Below are 18,503 nucleotides of genomic sequence, written 5' to 3'. Positions count from 1 at the left end.
TCTCTATTTTCTCTATTAAAGTCTTCGCATCGGGGATCACCTCACTTTCTGCAATACTTTTAGTTAATTTCTCAATTTCATCAAGTTCCTGTCGACAAAGTGTTTGTGCGGTCTCAATGGTGTAAACCATGAGGTCCCGGCTACATTTTGTATTTATCCGACTAAAGCCTAATTTGTATTCTGCGTCCTCCATAAAAATTACTGGGACATTTTTCACCTGCAGCCCCCAAGGGATGGTGCCACCTCTAAGGTGTTGCAGGAGAAAGTGTCCGTGGAGTTTGGTTCTGATGTGTTTTTTGCTTAGTCTAGTAAGTTTGTCTGATTCGTTTTGTTGCTGGGCAGAGGTACTTAAAGTGACACTTCCGAATGGGGAGGAAGCTAATAGGTTTTTGATGTGGGTCTCAGAAAATGATAACGTGTCTTTCTCAGACATCGTATTGAGAAGGACTACTAGTCCCTCTCTACAACAAATGAGTCTAGTCCAAAGCACGCTTGAATCTAGTGCCCTGTAGACTCTCGCGGGTAAAAAACCCGCCCTTAACTGCTAAAGCTTAAGGAGTTAGGTCCCGGGACGTGGGGTGGGGCTGGACCCTCTTAATACACTAATATACAACTTGCTCCCCTCACACATCTTTGTTGCTTGGTATTACAAGTACATGAATCAGGACTACTTCTGATTATGTAGGTTTATTTAGTTTCACCCTTTACTTTTCAATTTCAAATACAAAAAGGTTGATCATTGCATGTATGAGAAACACGAAACATATAAAACGTTTAGACAAATATGAAAAACCATAAATGACAACAAAAATTATCCCAAAAAATGTTTGCATATTACAGCTTCTAAAACCAAAGATATGGTAGCCCTAAGGGAAAAAAGGTTAGAGTACAAAGAAATGTTAACCTCAGCAACATTTGGGATGCATTACTTTTAACAGGACAGCAAAGGACCAAGTCAGCTTTTGGCGACTAATCTCAAAGGGCAATAAAAAAGGCAGCTGTAGTAAGGACCTTTTTCTAGACCCCAAAACTTGGGTAGCACATTTTTCTAGTCTTTACTCCTCATCTTTTAATGATATTGATTATTGCCCGATCAGTTACGAAAGCATCACAAATGACGTACATCTAGTTTTTAGCTTGCACCCATAGATGCAGTTAAGCCAGGAAAGGCGCCTGGCCCTGATAAATTACCGGTTGATTTGTGGAAGCACGACAAAGGTGTTTGGTACCCTTATATTAACTTGTTTTGTAATTCTCTTGCATCAGGTGCACCCTTACCAGAAACTTGGAAAGGGGTAGAGATTACGACTATTTTTAAAAAGGGCGATCGACATAACCCTTCAAATTATTGAACAATGAATCTTATTGATGTTCTGCAGAAGGTATATGCTAGGCAAATTTTAAATAGATTGATTGAATGGAGTGAGGAACATAACATTTTATCAAAATACCAGGCGGGTTTTGGAGTGAAGACTGGCACGATTGACCAGGTTTTTAGATTCCTTGTATTGCGTGGAAGTATATAACATTCAGGAAGGGGCATTTGTATATAGCCTTTATGGAATTAAAAGCAGCATTTGACCTTGTTCCTAGAAATCTCCTATGGAAGTCCTTAAAGGACCAAGGGTCCCGGGGGAAATTCCTCTACAGGCTATAAGATTACACGAAGACAGTTGGGCAAAGGTCAGATGGGGCCCACAAGGCGAACTAACTGAACCAATTGAGGTCAATAGAGGTGTAAGGCAGGGGTGCATTTTAGCACCAACTTTATTTTCCCTATATGTTAATGACATCCCTGATCATCTGTGGGATGTGAACATGGCTCTCCTAGGTTAGGAGGTTGCCCATGCCGGAACTCCTTTTTGCCGATGATACAATTTTAATATCGCAAACACTGAAAGGTGTACAAAATTTAATAAATTCCTTTGCAGAATATTGTAAAGCTAAGAAATTAGATTCCGCACCCATAGGAAACTTATACAGAAGACTTTGATGTCTGGTTTATTCAGGTGGGGTCATACAACTAGTATCCCGAATTTCAGACAAATCCTTTTCTATCACTTTTTGTAAACTCGGGTTCAAGGGGATTGTTAACAATAGTTCTTTTATCCTCTGATTTTCAAACACAGGAATTACTGCACCTATTGTTACAGGTACCATTACAGCTTCTATATTTTTAGTGAGTTCTTGTATTTTTTCAGTTAATTAGTTTGTGGATCTCATGAATTCAGAAGTACTTGGATTTTCCTCAGGTTTCTGTTCCTTTTGTTCAGAACTACTTCTAATTTCAGAATTTTGCCTTGGAGTATCTGAAAAACTGGTCTCCATTGGTGGTGCATTTGGACTCACCACTGAACTTAGTTGATATGGAGGGGGTCTTCTATTTAAAATCTCCTCCATCACCCCAGCCTCGGTATCACTGATCCCATAACTCTTTCTCTCTGGGTCTATATTATTCCTTTTCTCTGTGCATTTGCGACCCACCATCTCAGCAACTGTTCTTACCGGATACATTCCATCATACATATCGGCATTACTCCATCTTCTCATCCTACTCTCATGAGTTGTTCCCCATAAACCTCTCAAATTACACCTTGGTTTCATCTTCCCATTCGGCCAATGCCTCAATTTGAGTCGGTCTTGGTTCAAGTTTAGTCATCTTCTCAAATTTCTCAACACCGCAGTATTAAAGGGACCTACTTCTGGAACCGCCAATACTCCATAATTTTTAGTGTATCTTGCCCAATGTTCTAACCAATACAGGTGTGATAGACATATTTTGTCATCATGTATGATACAGGCGTTTTAGGGGGAGGAAGTAATTTTCCCACCTGTTTAACTATTTCTTTGTCTTTCTTGAACATGTTCTTTATTTTCTTAAACCAAGTAGGTTTCTCTCTTTCTTCTTCGTGATGAAGCTCCATTCTACTGTAAATTTCTCAAGCCAAAACAATTGTACGCTCTTCCTCAAACTTCTCCACTACACCAACCTATCACAGTGTGATTCACACTAATGCACCAATCAGAATAGAACACGCCACAATCACTTCAACCTATGCTTACACACTCTCGCTAATGCACTAATCAGCGCTCAAAATGTTTTGGTCACGCGGACCTATCCCAGCACGACAATTCTGACGTCAGCCCTGCTCCGGCTTCTGCTGCTTCTGCTGACCCCTCCTTTACAAAATTCATCGGCACACTGTATTTGTACTTTATACAACTAAAACCAGTTAGTAACCACATCAAACATTTCCATTTGTCTGTTTCACTAAGACCAACGTGACAGTTTGGTCAAATTCACAGGAATTCTGTATTTCCAGTAAACAGCGTTTATCTCTTCTCTACCACAGAATTTTAGTTTCGCCGATAAAGTAGCACTTCCCTCTACCTTACCCTTCTCTCAAGCTTAGGGGGAACTTCTATTACTTTCTCAGGGATAAGTTTTAATCAGAATACTCAATTGATTCATGTGCTTAAGCCCAAGATTTTATAGGTAGCCTTCAGTATACATTCACCACTTTCACACATAAAATGTCCCTAACTTGTAACGCATGACAACGTTACCACCTTGAAACAGACTATGGACTGTGCGACTTCACCTGCCACAAGTTTTCCTCTGCCTGCAGACAGAGTGACCAGCTTCCTACTTCCTGGAAGCTTCAAAATTCCGACTACACATAACGTGATACAGACTCAACATATAATGTTAGTCATAATTTTCTGTACATCAGAACTCTATATACATTTGCCTCGTCAAATCTACACATTACTTATCCAAACTAACCTATAGCAACCAGACTCCTGGTACCAAGAAAACTGATCAAGCGCTGCTCTCAAACAACCATCCAAACCATCTTGGAATACTCAGGAGCTTTCACACTCTACTCGTCGGTGGGGTCCATAGGACCGCAAGTCACTCATTCGAACAAAACACACTGCTCCCAAGATCAGTGAAACCTAGAGGACGGGCTGCTGGACAGTGGAGTACCCTAATTAATCTACAAATTTAAATTCTATACATTATATACATATGCATTCTATGGACATCACCATGGTATTTTAAATTCATAAGAACAACCTTAAGGCACTCCACCAGTTTGGTTGATGGACCAGCTAGTAGAGATTAGTTGATGGATAACAAGCTTAGTTTTCCATTTAGTTTAACTTTAATTTGCCTCTCAATTACTCTGACATGACTTTTAATTTAAGTTTAATTTTATTCAGAAAATCTATATTAACATTTCTTTAACCCCTTCAGCGCGGCGCGAATTTTCGCGCTGTGCTGAAGGTTCTAATGAGCCTATGGGCTCATGACGGATCGGTTCCGTCATGAGCACAGCTCAACCGACGCTCATGACGGAACCGTTCCGTCATGAGCGTCGAAGGGGTTAATTATTCAAACACGAGTGAAAGGATGAATTCAATTAGCTTACATTTATTAGCAAAATGGTTCAGAAAATAAAAGATTCAAAGACATATTACCCGTTTTCTTGAAGTGAAGGAAAAACAGGATTAAACAACACAAGTTCCCAAACCAGCCTCTCTATCTTCCTCGATGTATACGTCCCATCAGGACTACAATCCCATCACAAGTCAAGAAAAGTTTCAAAGTCTTTAGCATCCAAAAATTGATCAGTCCGTCAGCATGTCATGGTGCAAAAATTCAAAGCAAGAAAGGACTTTTTTTCAATCCTCCAAACGGCCTCTTTTATACCCTTTTTCACTAACTATCTAACTAAAATTTGAAACTTTAGGGTCCACACTCATTCCTCATGGTGAAAATCACCTCTTCTCCTCATTGTTCGAAATTTGGCAAAGTCACTTTTATAATTCTCATGTGGTCATAATTGTTCATGTTTGCAACATTTTCAGCCTGTACTCAATGTAGACACTTTACAAAATGTTCTGAGGCTCTCAACTCAATCATCTCATCTGGCAACATCCTGCTCTTCCAGGCCATGCTGACCTTGACATCAGTAGCCTAGGCACAGGCTGCTCTTGCATCTCTTGAGCATTGTCACACATGCGTAGAAATTCACTCTCTCAGAGTCCCACAAAACCTCCATTTTTTGTTAGGCCGCATGAGCCATAACGGGAACTATTATATATAAAAAAAAAAATTATTTGTAAGATTTAGAAGTAAAACCCTTCTGTTTACCTTCCCCCGTCTCTAACTTTAACCTGTTAGTCGTTACCTACCATTAAGCAACAAGAACACCTTTATACTTACCAATCTCGGTGTTTGCATAGCTTTATTTATTAAAAAAATTAATTTATTGCACTATGTTAGTATGACAGATTCACTTGATTAATGTATTACGATTTGCAGCACATGCAAGTGTACTTTTTCTGTGTGTGCTTTTTGTTTTGTTGGTTAGTACTGCAATACATTTGATTAATATATGTTATACTTATGGGGAACCTGATTTCACAAGGGGTACACAAACTTTTTTGTCACTTCCTCGCTCCATCAATGTCAAGAGTAAGACAGGAGTGCTTCAAATGTTGGTCACATCAGACAGCCTTTCAGGAGTAAATCAGGAGAACTCTTGTGTTACTTCCTGAATTTCAGGAGTAGGACTGGAGTACCACCCTAGTAAATCACGGCATAAGTATGGGCACTCTTTGTTTGGGCCTTAACAATTGTTTGCTAATTGCAGCTCCTCTCATCTTGGGGGAAAGCTGGATAAAGTCTCCTCTTCAAGAGCAACCAAGAGCTGTTGAGCAGAGCTGGAGAAAGAGAAAAAGGGGGGATTTGTTCTTGAATATAAAGAGGGTTATTGAAGTAACCAGCACCAGTGACAGATGCATAACTCTTTCCAAATGATTTTCTTGTGGATGTGAAGTCAGGGGAGTTTAACAAATAGTGGTGTGTGAAGTGGACACATCAAGGAGACCCAGAACAAATGCACAGGGATTCATATCATTCCTAAACAAACTTTTAAAGGCCATTAAAAAAAATTGATCGCAAATTAAACCATCTTCCTTAAGTACTTGTTCCAAATCCCTAAAGTTGGACTCTTTCTCTGTGCCCTCCTTTACTGAAACGTAATACCATTTTAGATAAGAGCTCGAGTAGACGCCCATCTGTGTATTCAACATTTCGTAAGTAAAGGACACACTTCCATCTCTTCATCAGATCTTAACCTCACCGCCCAAGTCAGTAGAAGAACTAGTACAGGAATTATCTGCACTAGACAATAATAGCAGAATCATACACAGATCTTTGTTTATTGATCAACCTTCCAACTTACATTAGAGTAATGAATTTAAAATACATATATTTTCACCTCCTGATCTAATGTATTTATTTATTCATCTCGCCAAACTAAGAAAACATTAGTGTGCAAACTAAGAGTGTGCCCTTCCTGTACTTGATGGTAAAACCTCTTTGGATGGGAGCCCAGTAGGCTCAAACTGTCTTCAGGGTGAAACATCCAGAGCTTTAGCCCTTAATGTTCCAGCAGAGCAGGGAGTGTCAGTCAGTCATTGTGCCACTGTCAGCACCCCCTCTTGCAGATGCTTTGGTGAAACTGCTCCTTGGAGGTGTAAAGGGTCATTGTTCAAGTCTGTGGAGCAGGTCAAAGTGTTGTAAACATACCCAGTTGTGTCAGGACCTTTGTGGATGTATGTGTCATTTAAAATCATTTATGTTTTTCCTTTAGAATTGCAAAAGCAAAATACATACAGGGGCTGCTCAGCCCTGTGCAGAGGAGGAGAGGGGGAGAACGGAGAATATTCCAGTGATGTTTACTGCTGCAGCACCGACTTGTGCAATGGCGCACACACCGTGAGAATCAGCGCCCTGCTGCTCCCCCTGATGGCAGCTCTCCTGCTCAGAGCTGGACTCTAAGGTGAGGGAAGCTGAGCTCATTGTGGGGGGGGGGCAGATACATCATGTAGTGTGAGGGGAGCACATGTGGTAATCCTGCATGGAGTGACTCCCCCTGGCACCTGCACTCATGCTCGGAGTTGGACTCTAAGGTGAGGGAAGCTCTGCTCACTTTGGGGGGGGCAGGGCAAATGGATCATGTAATCTTAGGTAATCCTGCATGGAGGGGCAACTGCTGGAGGAAGATGAGAGACCAGGCCATAGAGATGCTTGCGTAGAGACTCAGGACTTTCCATACTGGTTGTGGCGGAGGGGGAAACCCAGCGCTTGAGGGTGCCATTAGCAAATTAGAGGTCATTTATTAAGACTAACATATACTTGATTAGGGAAGTGTGAGTAGAAAAGAGTGGCAGGTGGGAACACTTCTATTCCTGATGATTCATTGAAAACTATACAATTGTTGACTTTTTGGAGCATTCCTAAAGTTAATATTGGGCAGCAGCATTCCATTGTTAAAGAAATCTTACTTTAAACCAATAAAGAACAACAAGTTTATGATAACTTAAGCCCTTATTTAGCATTTTAAAGGTGCCCATCTTTAGAGATCATCACCGTCCGGCCAGAGATTTCAGTGCCGCTGTAACTCTGCTTAGTGGCCGCCATTTGTAATGCCGCCACTCAGCAAAGACTTCTGTTTTTTTTTTAAACAAACTCCTAAAGCAGGGGTTTAATTTTTGAAGAAGAGACACAAACAACAGCACTGGCATTTCACTTTTGCTCTCAAGATTACAGTGTGAAGTTTGCTCTGCACCTTTGACCAGCTGTGTAGGATCAGGAGTGCTGTTATAGAAAAGTGGAAAGACCCGGTGCCAGATTTATCATGGGATTGTGTTATTACACCTTGAGTGGCCCTGTGTGGCTTGGTAAATCCAGAGTAATGCAAGATAGCGCAAGTCACTGCCTTGTTTTACTTTGCACCAGGAAGGTATTACATGGGTGGAGTGTGGGTGTTCTCATTCACATACACTTGCACTTTGGGACATTGTCAGATTCACTAAGACTGGGAAAGCATCAAAATTGCATGCCTTCCCGTTAGAGGCACACTGAGAAATATCTTTGTTTCTCCTTGATGTTCCCTCTTTCTAAGAATCCTGCAGCACACATAGAAAGCGGAACATGCCTCTAAGGGTTGTTTGTGTGCGTAAAGGGGTCCCTCCCTGCACAACAATAAACCTGCCTGTAATGCAGGCCCCCTGGCTTCATGGTGGAAGGGTGTCTGAACTGGCCCTGGACAGCCCACATGAGCCATATCTTGATAGATGTGGGGCCTTCTTTCCCTCTCCATTTGGCACAGTTCAGTTTCAGTACTGGGTCATGCTGATTTGATGCTTTTGATTTTTTTTATACATGTCACTTGCTGTTGGTATCTTTGTGCAGATGCCGAGGGGTTATGCACGTCTACAAATATCTGAGACTTGAGACTTCTTCGGGTAGTTGTACCCTGTTTGTTATGGGGAGTATGGTGCTATGAAAGATTACCCGCCCACTTGTCCACCTGGGGTCTTCTGAACGGATACAGGATGGCTGAATGAGAGTATTGTTGCATGGCAACGTGCTTTGAATGAATGTTTGGTCTGACAGGAGATTCAGTCTTGTGTTTCCGCAAGTGCTGGCTGATTCTAGTAGACAATTATCATTTCCTAAAAAGATATATAAACAATGCAAGGCGAATTCAACTGTCACATGTTAAAAAAATGTTGGAGTTACAGGTGGTGGGTGAATTGTTTGTTGATGACCTTTTCTAACACTTTGGCTGGGGATGGGAGCAGAAATATGGGTCAAAGAATGCTCATCTTGCTTGGATCATCCAGTGGTTTTTGAGGAGGGCGTTGACTACTGCGAGCTTCCAGTCTCATAGAAAGGTGGCATATTATGTGGCTGAAGGGCATACCAATTGGTGGACCTCCACTGTTGTAGATGTTGTGTGGATATGGGCCCATTGAGGTTCAGGAGTGAACATTTGCTGTAGTCCTTCTTTGGTGTGTTTTCCCCATTCAATCAGGAGTCAAGTTGGTGATGAGGAGTTTGGGTTCTGGTTGTTGTTTGAAGTTGCTGTAATAATAATAATCTTTATTCAGAGGTAATCAAATCCATAAAAGTAATGAAATAATAAAACAATGGCATGCCTTAAAACACTTCATCGTTTACATCCATAACAAATTACAATGGTAAAACAGAGACAAGCCTTAAAACGCGTCATCAGCACAACTGAGTGTCAGTCTAGGTCGGGTGCAAAAGAGCAAAATCCAATCAACCATTAAAACATCTGGTATTTCTAGATCACAAAAAATTCATAACTGCAAAGAGCGTATGATCATTAGGCAGCGGCTGCAGATACATTAAGGCGACGTGGGCTTGCCTAAAGCTGATTGCTTTTAAAAGGGGTTTAAGACATATTCTCCTAGGACAAGTAAAATATTTACATAAAGCACAAAATGTAGGGTATCCTGTGGAAAATTATTGTCGCACCCACAGGGGCCTCCCATCTCATCATGTAAAACAAAACCAGCCGGCTGAGCTAAAAGATGGTGAAGCTGGTTAAATCTGAAACGAGACATTAAAAGTCGATCAGGGGCATTTCTCAACCTCCATAGGTAATTCTCCATGCCCTGTACTGGTGTTAGGAGAGCATGTCCTGTCACCGCTGGCTTGGTTAGCTCGGTGTTTTCACAGTTGGCCGCTCCATCATTATCCTCATGTCCCGGGGCTTCACTGAGTCAGGCTTTGAAAAAATATTTGCCCCGCCCAAAGCAGTAGAAGTCTCTTTAATACAGTGGAGCCAGGGGATTTTAAGTGCATGGTCTAGTGATAAACAATCTGATGCAATCAGTTGATTTACGACCAACTCGTCATTAGACCAGATTTCCACCCAACTGGTCAGGGGTGTTACTGCCACCATGTCCGCTATGTAACTTACCCCTAGTTCCTCATGCACGAAAAACAACGGGGTGCCATTTGGGACCTACAATAAACGTTTCAGGAACTTATTTTCTACGATCTGGAGTTTGTTGGTCGCTATAAAGCCCCACACCTCATTCCCTACAAGGCCTTGCATACACAAAATGACGGATAGAGCTTCATCGTCACACCCGGGGTCCATGTACCTAGGCATATCTAGCAATAGCTTCCATTGATTTATTCATATCGCATACCTTCGTCTCTATCAACTGTTTCCAATTCAATTTCTTGTTGATTGCTAAATAATGAAAAGCCGGGACCTCAGTTACAGTTTGGGCACCTGCTTTAGAGCGGGTCTCCCGGTGGCAACTTCCAAAACATATCACTAAGTGAAGGCCCAAAACAGATCATAAAATCTACGAGGCAGATTTACAAGCCCCTTGTGCGTCTTTTACGCCGCCGTTGCGTCACTTTTGTGACGTAGCGGCGGCGCAAAAGATGCACCACGCTCAGGGGTATTTACAACGTGACGCATCTGGGAGATGCGTCACGTTGTATAGTCCTGCGCCAGAAGTAGGCGTTCCTGCGCTGGAACGCCCCCCCGCGCAGAAACGCCTTCCAAAAGTGGCTGAGTGAAATCTACAAGATTTCACTCAATTACTTTTGAGCACATGCCGCGTCAAAACCCTGCACCTGCTTGAAGAAGGCGTAAGAATTGACGCTGCATTTTAATGATAGGACCCCCCCAGAGCATTGCTGGAGCAGTGTTGCGCTTGCGACGCAACTCCATCAATGCGCCGCCTTTACGGCACAGATGCGTAACGCATCTGTGCCATTTTTGCACCATGGTGCACCGCATTGTAAATGCGGCGCATCCATGGTGGCGGAGCCGTGGCGCACAATAACTGGCGCATCCCTGCTGATATGCAGGTATGCGCCAGTTATTGTAGATCTGCCCCTGCAAATCCATCAATCAGGGCCTGTAGGCCACTCGCAGTGCTTGCCATCAGGATCACATCATCTGCGTATATAAGAACTGGGATTGCTTTCTTACCCACTCGGAACAGTCTGTCTGCAAAGATGTCAGGGCCGTTAATGTATAGAGTAAATAGAAAAGGGGATGAGATGCACCCCTGGCGAACCCCCGTGATGAAGTTAAAACAATCAGTGGTTCCCGCCCCCTGTGAATATCTAACTACGGCTGAGGTGTGGGCATGGAGGGTCCTCAGTAAATTTACAATAGCAGGCTTGATCCCCAGGGAATCAAGTAGGGCCCATCATTTTTTGTGATTCACCCGGTCAAGATCCATAAAAACAAGAAAAAGGGCACCAGGTTGAGCAACCATGTATTTAGCAATTGTCAAATACAGATTCAAACATTGCTCCGTGGTTGATTTTCCCATCCGGAAGCCATACAGCATGTCAGAGATGATATTATTTAAGTCGGCCCACTTGGAGAGCCTATTAAGTAAGACCCGCCCCAGAACTTTAACTGTAGATTCAATCAGCGAGATGGGGCGGTAACAATGGGGAATATTCTTGTTCTCCTTCTTGAAGATCGGCACGATCGTGGCAGTAGACCACAGCAATGGTAACCTGTTCCTTACTACTGCATTTAACAACCGCATCAAAACCAGGGCCTACACATCAATGTTATCCTGGAAACGATCCAGTGGAACCCATTCTGGACCCGGGCCTTACTCCAGGCCAGTCCCTCAATGCCGACCCTTACTTCATCCAGGGTGAAGGTTATAGGGATGTCCGACTGAGTTGACCCTGTCTTGCTGTCAACTCCCTCACAAATCCCATAATTATAGACCCCTTTGTAATGGGTGATGCAATCTTCCGGGGTAATATGTTGACGTAGAGCGGGTTTCAGTGCATCAGTAAAACAGGTTCTGTTTATTACTTGCCAAAATTGAGTGCTATCCGCTGCGTACTTGCTTGGGTTAGTTCTTCCTATGCCTGCCCTTGTAATGTTTGCCTCCGGTCCTTGAGCGCCACCTTCTAATTGTGATAACAATCAGTCACCCTCTTTCTAACCCTGGGGGTCTATTTCAGGGCCTTCTTTAGGAGACAAATGGCCAGTCAACACTTATCATCAAACCATTTTGCATGGTCGGCATGATTAGAACTCCAGAAACTAATTATAAAGAAGCAGTTGACTGCGTGTTGGTAATGAAGGAATTAATAATCTTCCACTGCCAATGGTGCTAGGGAATTTGAATCTCCCTTTGTTTAGTTTTAAAATGAAAATGATTAAAAGCCTTAGGGTCTACTCGTGACCAACGAAGGCGTCTACCCAGGTCAGTTATAGATATTGAGTCTAAGGATATACAGGGGTGCTTCGATTGATTAACAGCACTTTCAAAAAGTGGTGTCAAGGGATGGTGATCACTATAAGGACTATGGAGGATATTAAAGCAGAGTGATGACCCTCGCAGCGAGGGGCACACAAAATATAGTCAACTATTGTCACATAACCCCTTCCTTTGTAGTCGGGTGGGAAACAGCATTAAAAGAATCCGGTCTCTTATCTAAGCTGAACACTAAATTGTGGCCGTGTAAAAAGCTATTCACTTCAGGCCCTACGGAATACCTTCTTTATCTAACAGGATTGGGCACTTTGGTGCGATTGTAATGAACCATGACATGGATGACAGATAACATGGATGACAGATATCAACACATAGGCCCTCTCCCTGCAAAGTCTCTAATGCCCCTCTCAGATCTGATAGACTTGATGTCCAAAGCCTTCCCCTTTTGGCATTATAAAAATGTACTATGGTCAAGCGGAGCGATCTTCCCACGACTAATTTGAAGCCCTAGAGCACTCTTGAATCCCACTTCAGTTGCTTCATCGCCCCTCCAAGAATAAAAGCCATAAAGATAATCAGACCACCTCTCGCTCTGCCCGCTCTAGAGCTCGCCGCTGAGAGAGAAAGTTGTAAAACCTCCAATGAAAAAATTGTTCTCAATCTCCCAGGTCTCCTGGAGGCAAATTATGTTAAAAGACCTAATAAACGAGATCCACCTTGCATCAGCAAATTTTGCTGATAACCTGTCCACATTCCATGAGAAAAGGCTACGTTTTTCTGTTGTCTTTAGTGCGGATTGGATGAGTGGTAATCACATTTTCTGGTTGGGGTATAGTGACTTCAGAAGGAAGCCCGCAAATAGGGGCTCTGCATTAGAGTTTGAGAGAGCTTCGTCATCTGCCAGAACCTGTAAGGGGGAGTTTGTGGGGGATTCATTCATAAGACGACTAGTATCATCAGCTGGAAATCAATCCAAATCATTGAGGTCTGCCAGAGGGGCAAAGAGGTTAAAAAATGCATTCAATCAACCAGGAACCCAAAGATAACCCCATTGGGCAATGAAATGCTCCGTGCATGTATTATTGTGCCAAAGTCTATAAAAAAGCCCAGTGGTAATAATTTATTATTCGATTGAAGAATATTGGAGTGGGCTGAGTATTTCAGGAAGTCATGTTCTAGAGCAGGGTATCTAACAGTGATGATAACGTGATCTCCCTCAAAGCTCTTCCTTGAGGTCCCTATCCAGGAAATTCTTCTAGCCATCATGATGTGTCTGTGGTCTGTTACATTAAATCTAGTGTGGTTTCCCAAGCAATGAGGCACTTTATTGATTATTTGACCCGTGGATTCCTGATTCGCTGAGTTGAGCCCTTCCTATTTTGCTGTGCAAAGTTCGATAAGGTGCTTCAAAGTTCCTGTGATAGGGTGAAGGTGTTAGCTGTTGCCTCGGGATGGTGAATTCTTTGACTATAGAGAAGATCTCCTTGCATTTGTTGGACCTCGCCTCTATGCATTCGGTTAGTACCCTTTATTGGCTATCTCTCAGAAGTTGGTTGAAGCATCAGAATACAGCTGTGTTGCTGGTTTTTGGTGTTGACATTGTGGATGGTAATCCATTTTCTTTCTAGCTTCTTTGATTTGCAGAACTTGTGTGTATAGCAGCTGGCTTGGTTTTGGGTCTTTTTTGACTGTTGCTTTTGATGGGTGTGAGGGAGTCCATGCACTTTGTGATCCATGTAATGAAATTGGTGATGTCCTTGTACGGGATTGTTGGTGGTTGGTCTGTTTTGAGGATGTTGAACCAGTCTGCCCCAGGTACTTTCCTCCAGTTCCAGCTGGATAGGTTGGGGGTGTGTTTACTTGTAGGGTGGTGATTGAGATAATATAGATAATTAAGTGGCAGGTCCATGTGAGCCGTAAGGCAGAGTTGTACATGATCCTGTCACTGGTAGCGAGGATCAGATCTAGAGTATGTCCTGCGATGTGTGTAAGGTCTGTGATGAGCTGGTCAAGACCACTATTTTACTGTTGGTCTTTCAAGGAGGGAAGTGGAGCGGGGATCTATTGGCTCCTTGAGGTGGAAATTGAGGTTGCAGAGCAGCATGAAGTCTTTGGAGTAGATGATGAAGGGAGCGATGAAGTCAGTGATGATGTTGCAGAAGCTGCTTCATGGTCCTATTGGCCAATATGTGAGGGTGTATTTCAGGGTGAAGCTGACGTCCATTTGTAGTATGACGTGCATGTGTTCCTTAGGTGTTGATGTCGATGAACGTGTAGCATTTGATGATATCGTTCTGGATGATTGTGAGTCTATCTCCTGGCTTGTGAGGGCGGTCCTGACATGCCCTCTTGGAGCCAATTGGGATAACCACGCTGGTGTCAGGGGCTGATGCAGGCCTGAGCCAGGTTCCTCTAAGGAAGAGGAGGTCCAGAGCCTTCTTTCTGAGGAGATCCGACATCTCCGAAGTAATTTTGCTGCACGAGCGGGTACTGAGAACATGGTTGTGAATTTTTGTTTTAATATTGGTTTGGTGTGTTATGTGGCATTATCCCTAGTGAGAGGTGACATTGCTGGTGCATGGGTGATGCATTAAGGTGTGCTGCTGCAGGTGAAGTGCAAAAAGAAAAATTGATGGACAGAATGCAGATCAATGTCATACATTCACCCCACTACAGAGATCTGGGCCTAAATCCATAGTTTTTTTGCTCACCATGCCATTCCAGTTTGGACCCAGTCATATACAAATCAGTCTTGACCCTGTGCCTAATGGAAACAGTCTAGCTTGAACTGCCTGGCCAGGTCCTCCCTGGACTGCAAACAAGCATCCTAGGACCAGTTTCTGGCTTTCAGACCTCATCAGCCTGGATAGCTCGACTTCAGTGGCATGGAGAGCACAGGACTCACGTCCGAGCATACCCGTCCCACTCGGGGTGACAAATGCAAAAAGAGCAATTGATGGACAGAATGCAGAACAATGTCATACATTCACCCCAGTACAGACATCTGGGCCTAAATCCATTGTTTTTTTGCTCACCGTGTAATTTCAGTTTGGACCCAGCCATATGCAAATCAGTCTTGACCCTGTGCCTAATGGAAACAGTCTAGCTCGAACTGCCAGGCCAGTTTCTCCCTGGACTGGAAACAAGCATCCTAGGACCAGTTTCTGGCTTTCAGCCCTCATCAGCCAGGATAGCTCGACTCCAGTGGCACGGAGAGCACGGGACTCATGCCTGGGCATACCCGTTCCACTCGGGGTGTCAAATGCAAAAAGAACAATTGATGGACAGAATGCAGAACAATGTCATACATTCACCCCAGTACAGAGATCTGAGCCTAAATCTATAATTGTTTTGCTCACCAGGTCATTCCAGTTTAGACCCAGCTATATGCAAATCAGCCTTGACCCTGGGCCCAATGGGAACAGTCCAGCCCGAACTGCAAGGCCAGGACCTCCCTGGACTGGAAACAAGCATCCTAGGACCGGTTTCGGGCTTTCAGCCCTCATCAGCCAGGATACTTTGACTTCAGTGGCATGGAGAGCACGGGACTCATGTCTGAGCATAACCGTCCCACTGGGGTGACAAATGCAAAAAGAACAATTTATGGACAGTGTGCGAATATGACAGGTCCTACCATGGGGTGTGGTGCAGCAGTTGGAGTTGTATCTCTGTTGAGTGAGAAGAGGAACTCTGCAATGTAGAGGTTGCAGCTGAACGTACCAGGGTTTGTGGCACTGGGTTTGGGCTACGGGCAGATGAGTGCGGGCAGGCTTGCCTTTGCCTATGTTAAGTACTTGGAGAGGACAAGGACAGGGAGTGTTATGTAGGGCTAGCTGATACTGAAAGTGGGTAGGAATCACATCAGAAGAGCAGGTAAGGAATGGGGGAGGTGGAAAGAGGCGCAACAAGGGAGAGGGGTAGCAGGAACACTAGGCAGGCAAACTGGTGGGAGAAATGGCAAGAAGGTAGAACATGAGCACAGTGGTGGGAGCTGGAAAAAAAGCTAAATTGTGCGAAGAGGCGATAGAAATGTGTCACACTGTGAGTAAGAACAGAGGAGGAAAATCATTAAAAAGGGTGAGAGATGAGTATGAAAGAGGCAGAAAAGATAAACACAGGTGAGAGAATGCACACAAGTCGGACATAGGAGTATAAAAGTGGCAAAACAGGTGGAAATGGCAAAGGAAAGGCATGGAGAGTGAGCCAGAGGAGTATGAAACTGGCACAAAGGATGAAATGAAATAGATATGGCACAAAAGGGAGAAGTAAGCGATAAGCGATTAAGAGGAGGGCAAAGGCCCAGAAGAGAAAGAAGCCAGAGGAGGAGAGAGAGCATCACCAGGGAGGTGGGGAGCCTCCATTGAAGAGCTGAGTTAAAAACGGCCTTGACTGGCTGGAGTGCAGGTCCAGGTAGGTACTGTGTTGGGTCTAGGCGGTGTGTTATACCGTTCCCACTAACAAAAGTAGGATGACAGAACTTTGGAATGTGGGGACTGAGTCCATTTACACTATCAGAGACTGTCGGCCCTTTAACTCACCTGAGCCCCTAGCCTTCCGGGGGTGGCAGGTGATTTTGGGAACTTACTAAATGCTTACCTTGGTAAACATAAGAAGATACAAGTGTTCAAAACATTTCTTAAAACAATTGTAGTCTTGCATAGAATGAATGAGATGCGGGTATTAGGCAGATAAACACAGCAATGTAACCAGGATTATGAATATAGTGAAAATAATAAGCAGTCCAACCATGTCAGTCTGATTTCTATAAATTTCTTCCCATTGCTACTTTATTCTGAGAGAACAGTGTGGGGCATATTCTCAAGGACTTATCCCTGAGTTATCAGTAATGTATCGAAGCAAAGTGGTGAAAAATGTATCGCCCTATTCACAAGCTGGTGCTAAAAACCGATATCACCAGTTTGCCAGCTGCAAAACACATCGCTACAAATGACCCTGGCAACTAATGCAAATGAGATGCAGAGTAGACGTGCCAGTGCAAAAAGCAGCAACAACAGCGACCAGCCAGATCGGCGATAAGATCACAAAACAGGCGATGAGGCGCATTAGCAGCAGTGATTTAACACCTGCTCTTACCTGGTGTAAAGTCGGATGCCAACCTGCACCATGAAAGCGAACCACGGCCCAAAGTCACACCTGAAGAACAACAGATGCCATGGAGCTACTGATTATGCAGCTCGGACACCCAAGAGGATCACAACACCCATCGCCACCACCCCTTTTGTGTTTCGATTTAGATACCCGTACATAGGTTTCCCAGATCATTTATTTATTTATTTATTTAAGGATTTATAGAGCGCCTGGTGACCCGAGGGCATCCCCGCGCTATAAAACTGTAAGTTGGCTAAGAGGGGGGAAAGGAGGAGCGGAACTCTTTACTTGGGGAAAAGCAGCGTTTTAAGTTGTTTGCGAAAGCGAAGATAGCAGGGTTCCAATCGCAGGCTGCGGGGAAGCTGGTTCCAACGAGAGGCTGCCTTTACAGAGAAACGACGGCCTCCGGTACGTGCCCTCCTAAACTTGGGAACATTCGCCAGTCGTTCATTGTCCGACCGAAGGGACCTCAGGGCCTTGTATGGGGTAACCATTTCTTCCAAGATGGAAGGGCCTTGTCCATTTAGGAGCCTGTGGGCAATGCACATAGCCTTGAACTCGATCCTCTCTCGTACTGGCAACCAATGGAGTGCTTTGAGGGCAGGTCTTCCGGAAGATCTGGAGGGGAGACCAAGCAACATCCGAGCAGCTGCATTTTGGGTTCATTGCAGCTTACCCAGGGTGGATTCGGGGGCTCCCAAATAGACAGCATTACTGTAATCCAGTCCGGCAAGAACTAGTCCTTGAATCAGTAATTTCCTGGAAGGAGGGGGGAGTAGGGGAAGAATCTTGCGGACGGACCGCATGAGTCCAAAGCAGGTACCGGCTGTTTTAGTAGCCTGGGTTTTCATGGTTAGGTCTGGTTCAAGCCAGACCCCCAGGCTCTTAAGTTCTTTCTTGGGGGTGGGCACCTCACCCAAGGAGTCGGGCCAAACAGATGGTGGAATAGTTGTCCATTTCTTGCCCATCAGCATGACCTCTGTTTTGGACCCATTGAGCTTGAGCGAAGATTCGCACATCCAGTGATGGATCTTCTGGAGGCAGTGCAGAAGACTGTCTGGGCGCTGGTCTAAGTGTGACAGTGAGACGACCAGTTGTCCCTATATAAGCACAACTCACATTGCCCTTATTTAGGCATAGTATCCCAGTCCCTATTGAGGCATCAGCCATGCTATCCAAATACAGGCATGGTCACCTACATCCGTCCATCCCACGTCACAACGAGTTCTTGGAAACCAGACCCTTAAGCCATTGAGACTTTTCCTGCTTGGATTATTGATTTC

General features: G+C 44.0%; 1 protein-coding gene across 1 annotated transcript in view; it reads left to right on the top strand.

The window, feature by feature from the left end:
* LOC144807247 (uncharacterized) overlaps positions 1–18,503 on the top strand; it is a 141,537-nt gene that overhangs the window by 110,479 nt on the left and 12,555 nt on the right. The window contains exon 3 of the mRNA XM_078673098.1: positions 6,669–6,857. Within this exon, the coding sequence (XP_078529224.1) occupies positions 6,669–6,856 (188 nt within the window). The 3' untranslated portion in view covers position 6,857. The remainder of the gene's footprint in view (positions 1–6,668; positions 6,858–18,503) is intronic.

Source organism: Lissotriton helveticus, unplaced genomic scaffold, assembly GCF_964261635.1.
Source record: "Lissotriton helveticus unplaced genomic scaffold, aLisHel1.1 SCAFFOLD_400, whole genome shotgun sequence".
Classification (NCBI taxonomy): domain Eukaryota; kingdom Metazoa; phylum Chordata; class Amphibia; order Caudata; family Salamandridae; genus Lissotriton; species Lissotriton helveticus.
Note: the sequence above shows the minus strand (reverse complement) of the source record. Positions and strands in the feature narration are given on the sequence as shown.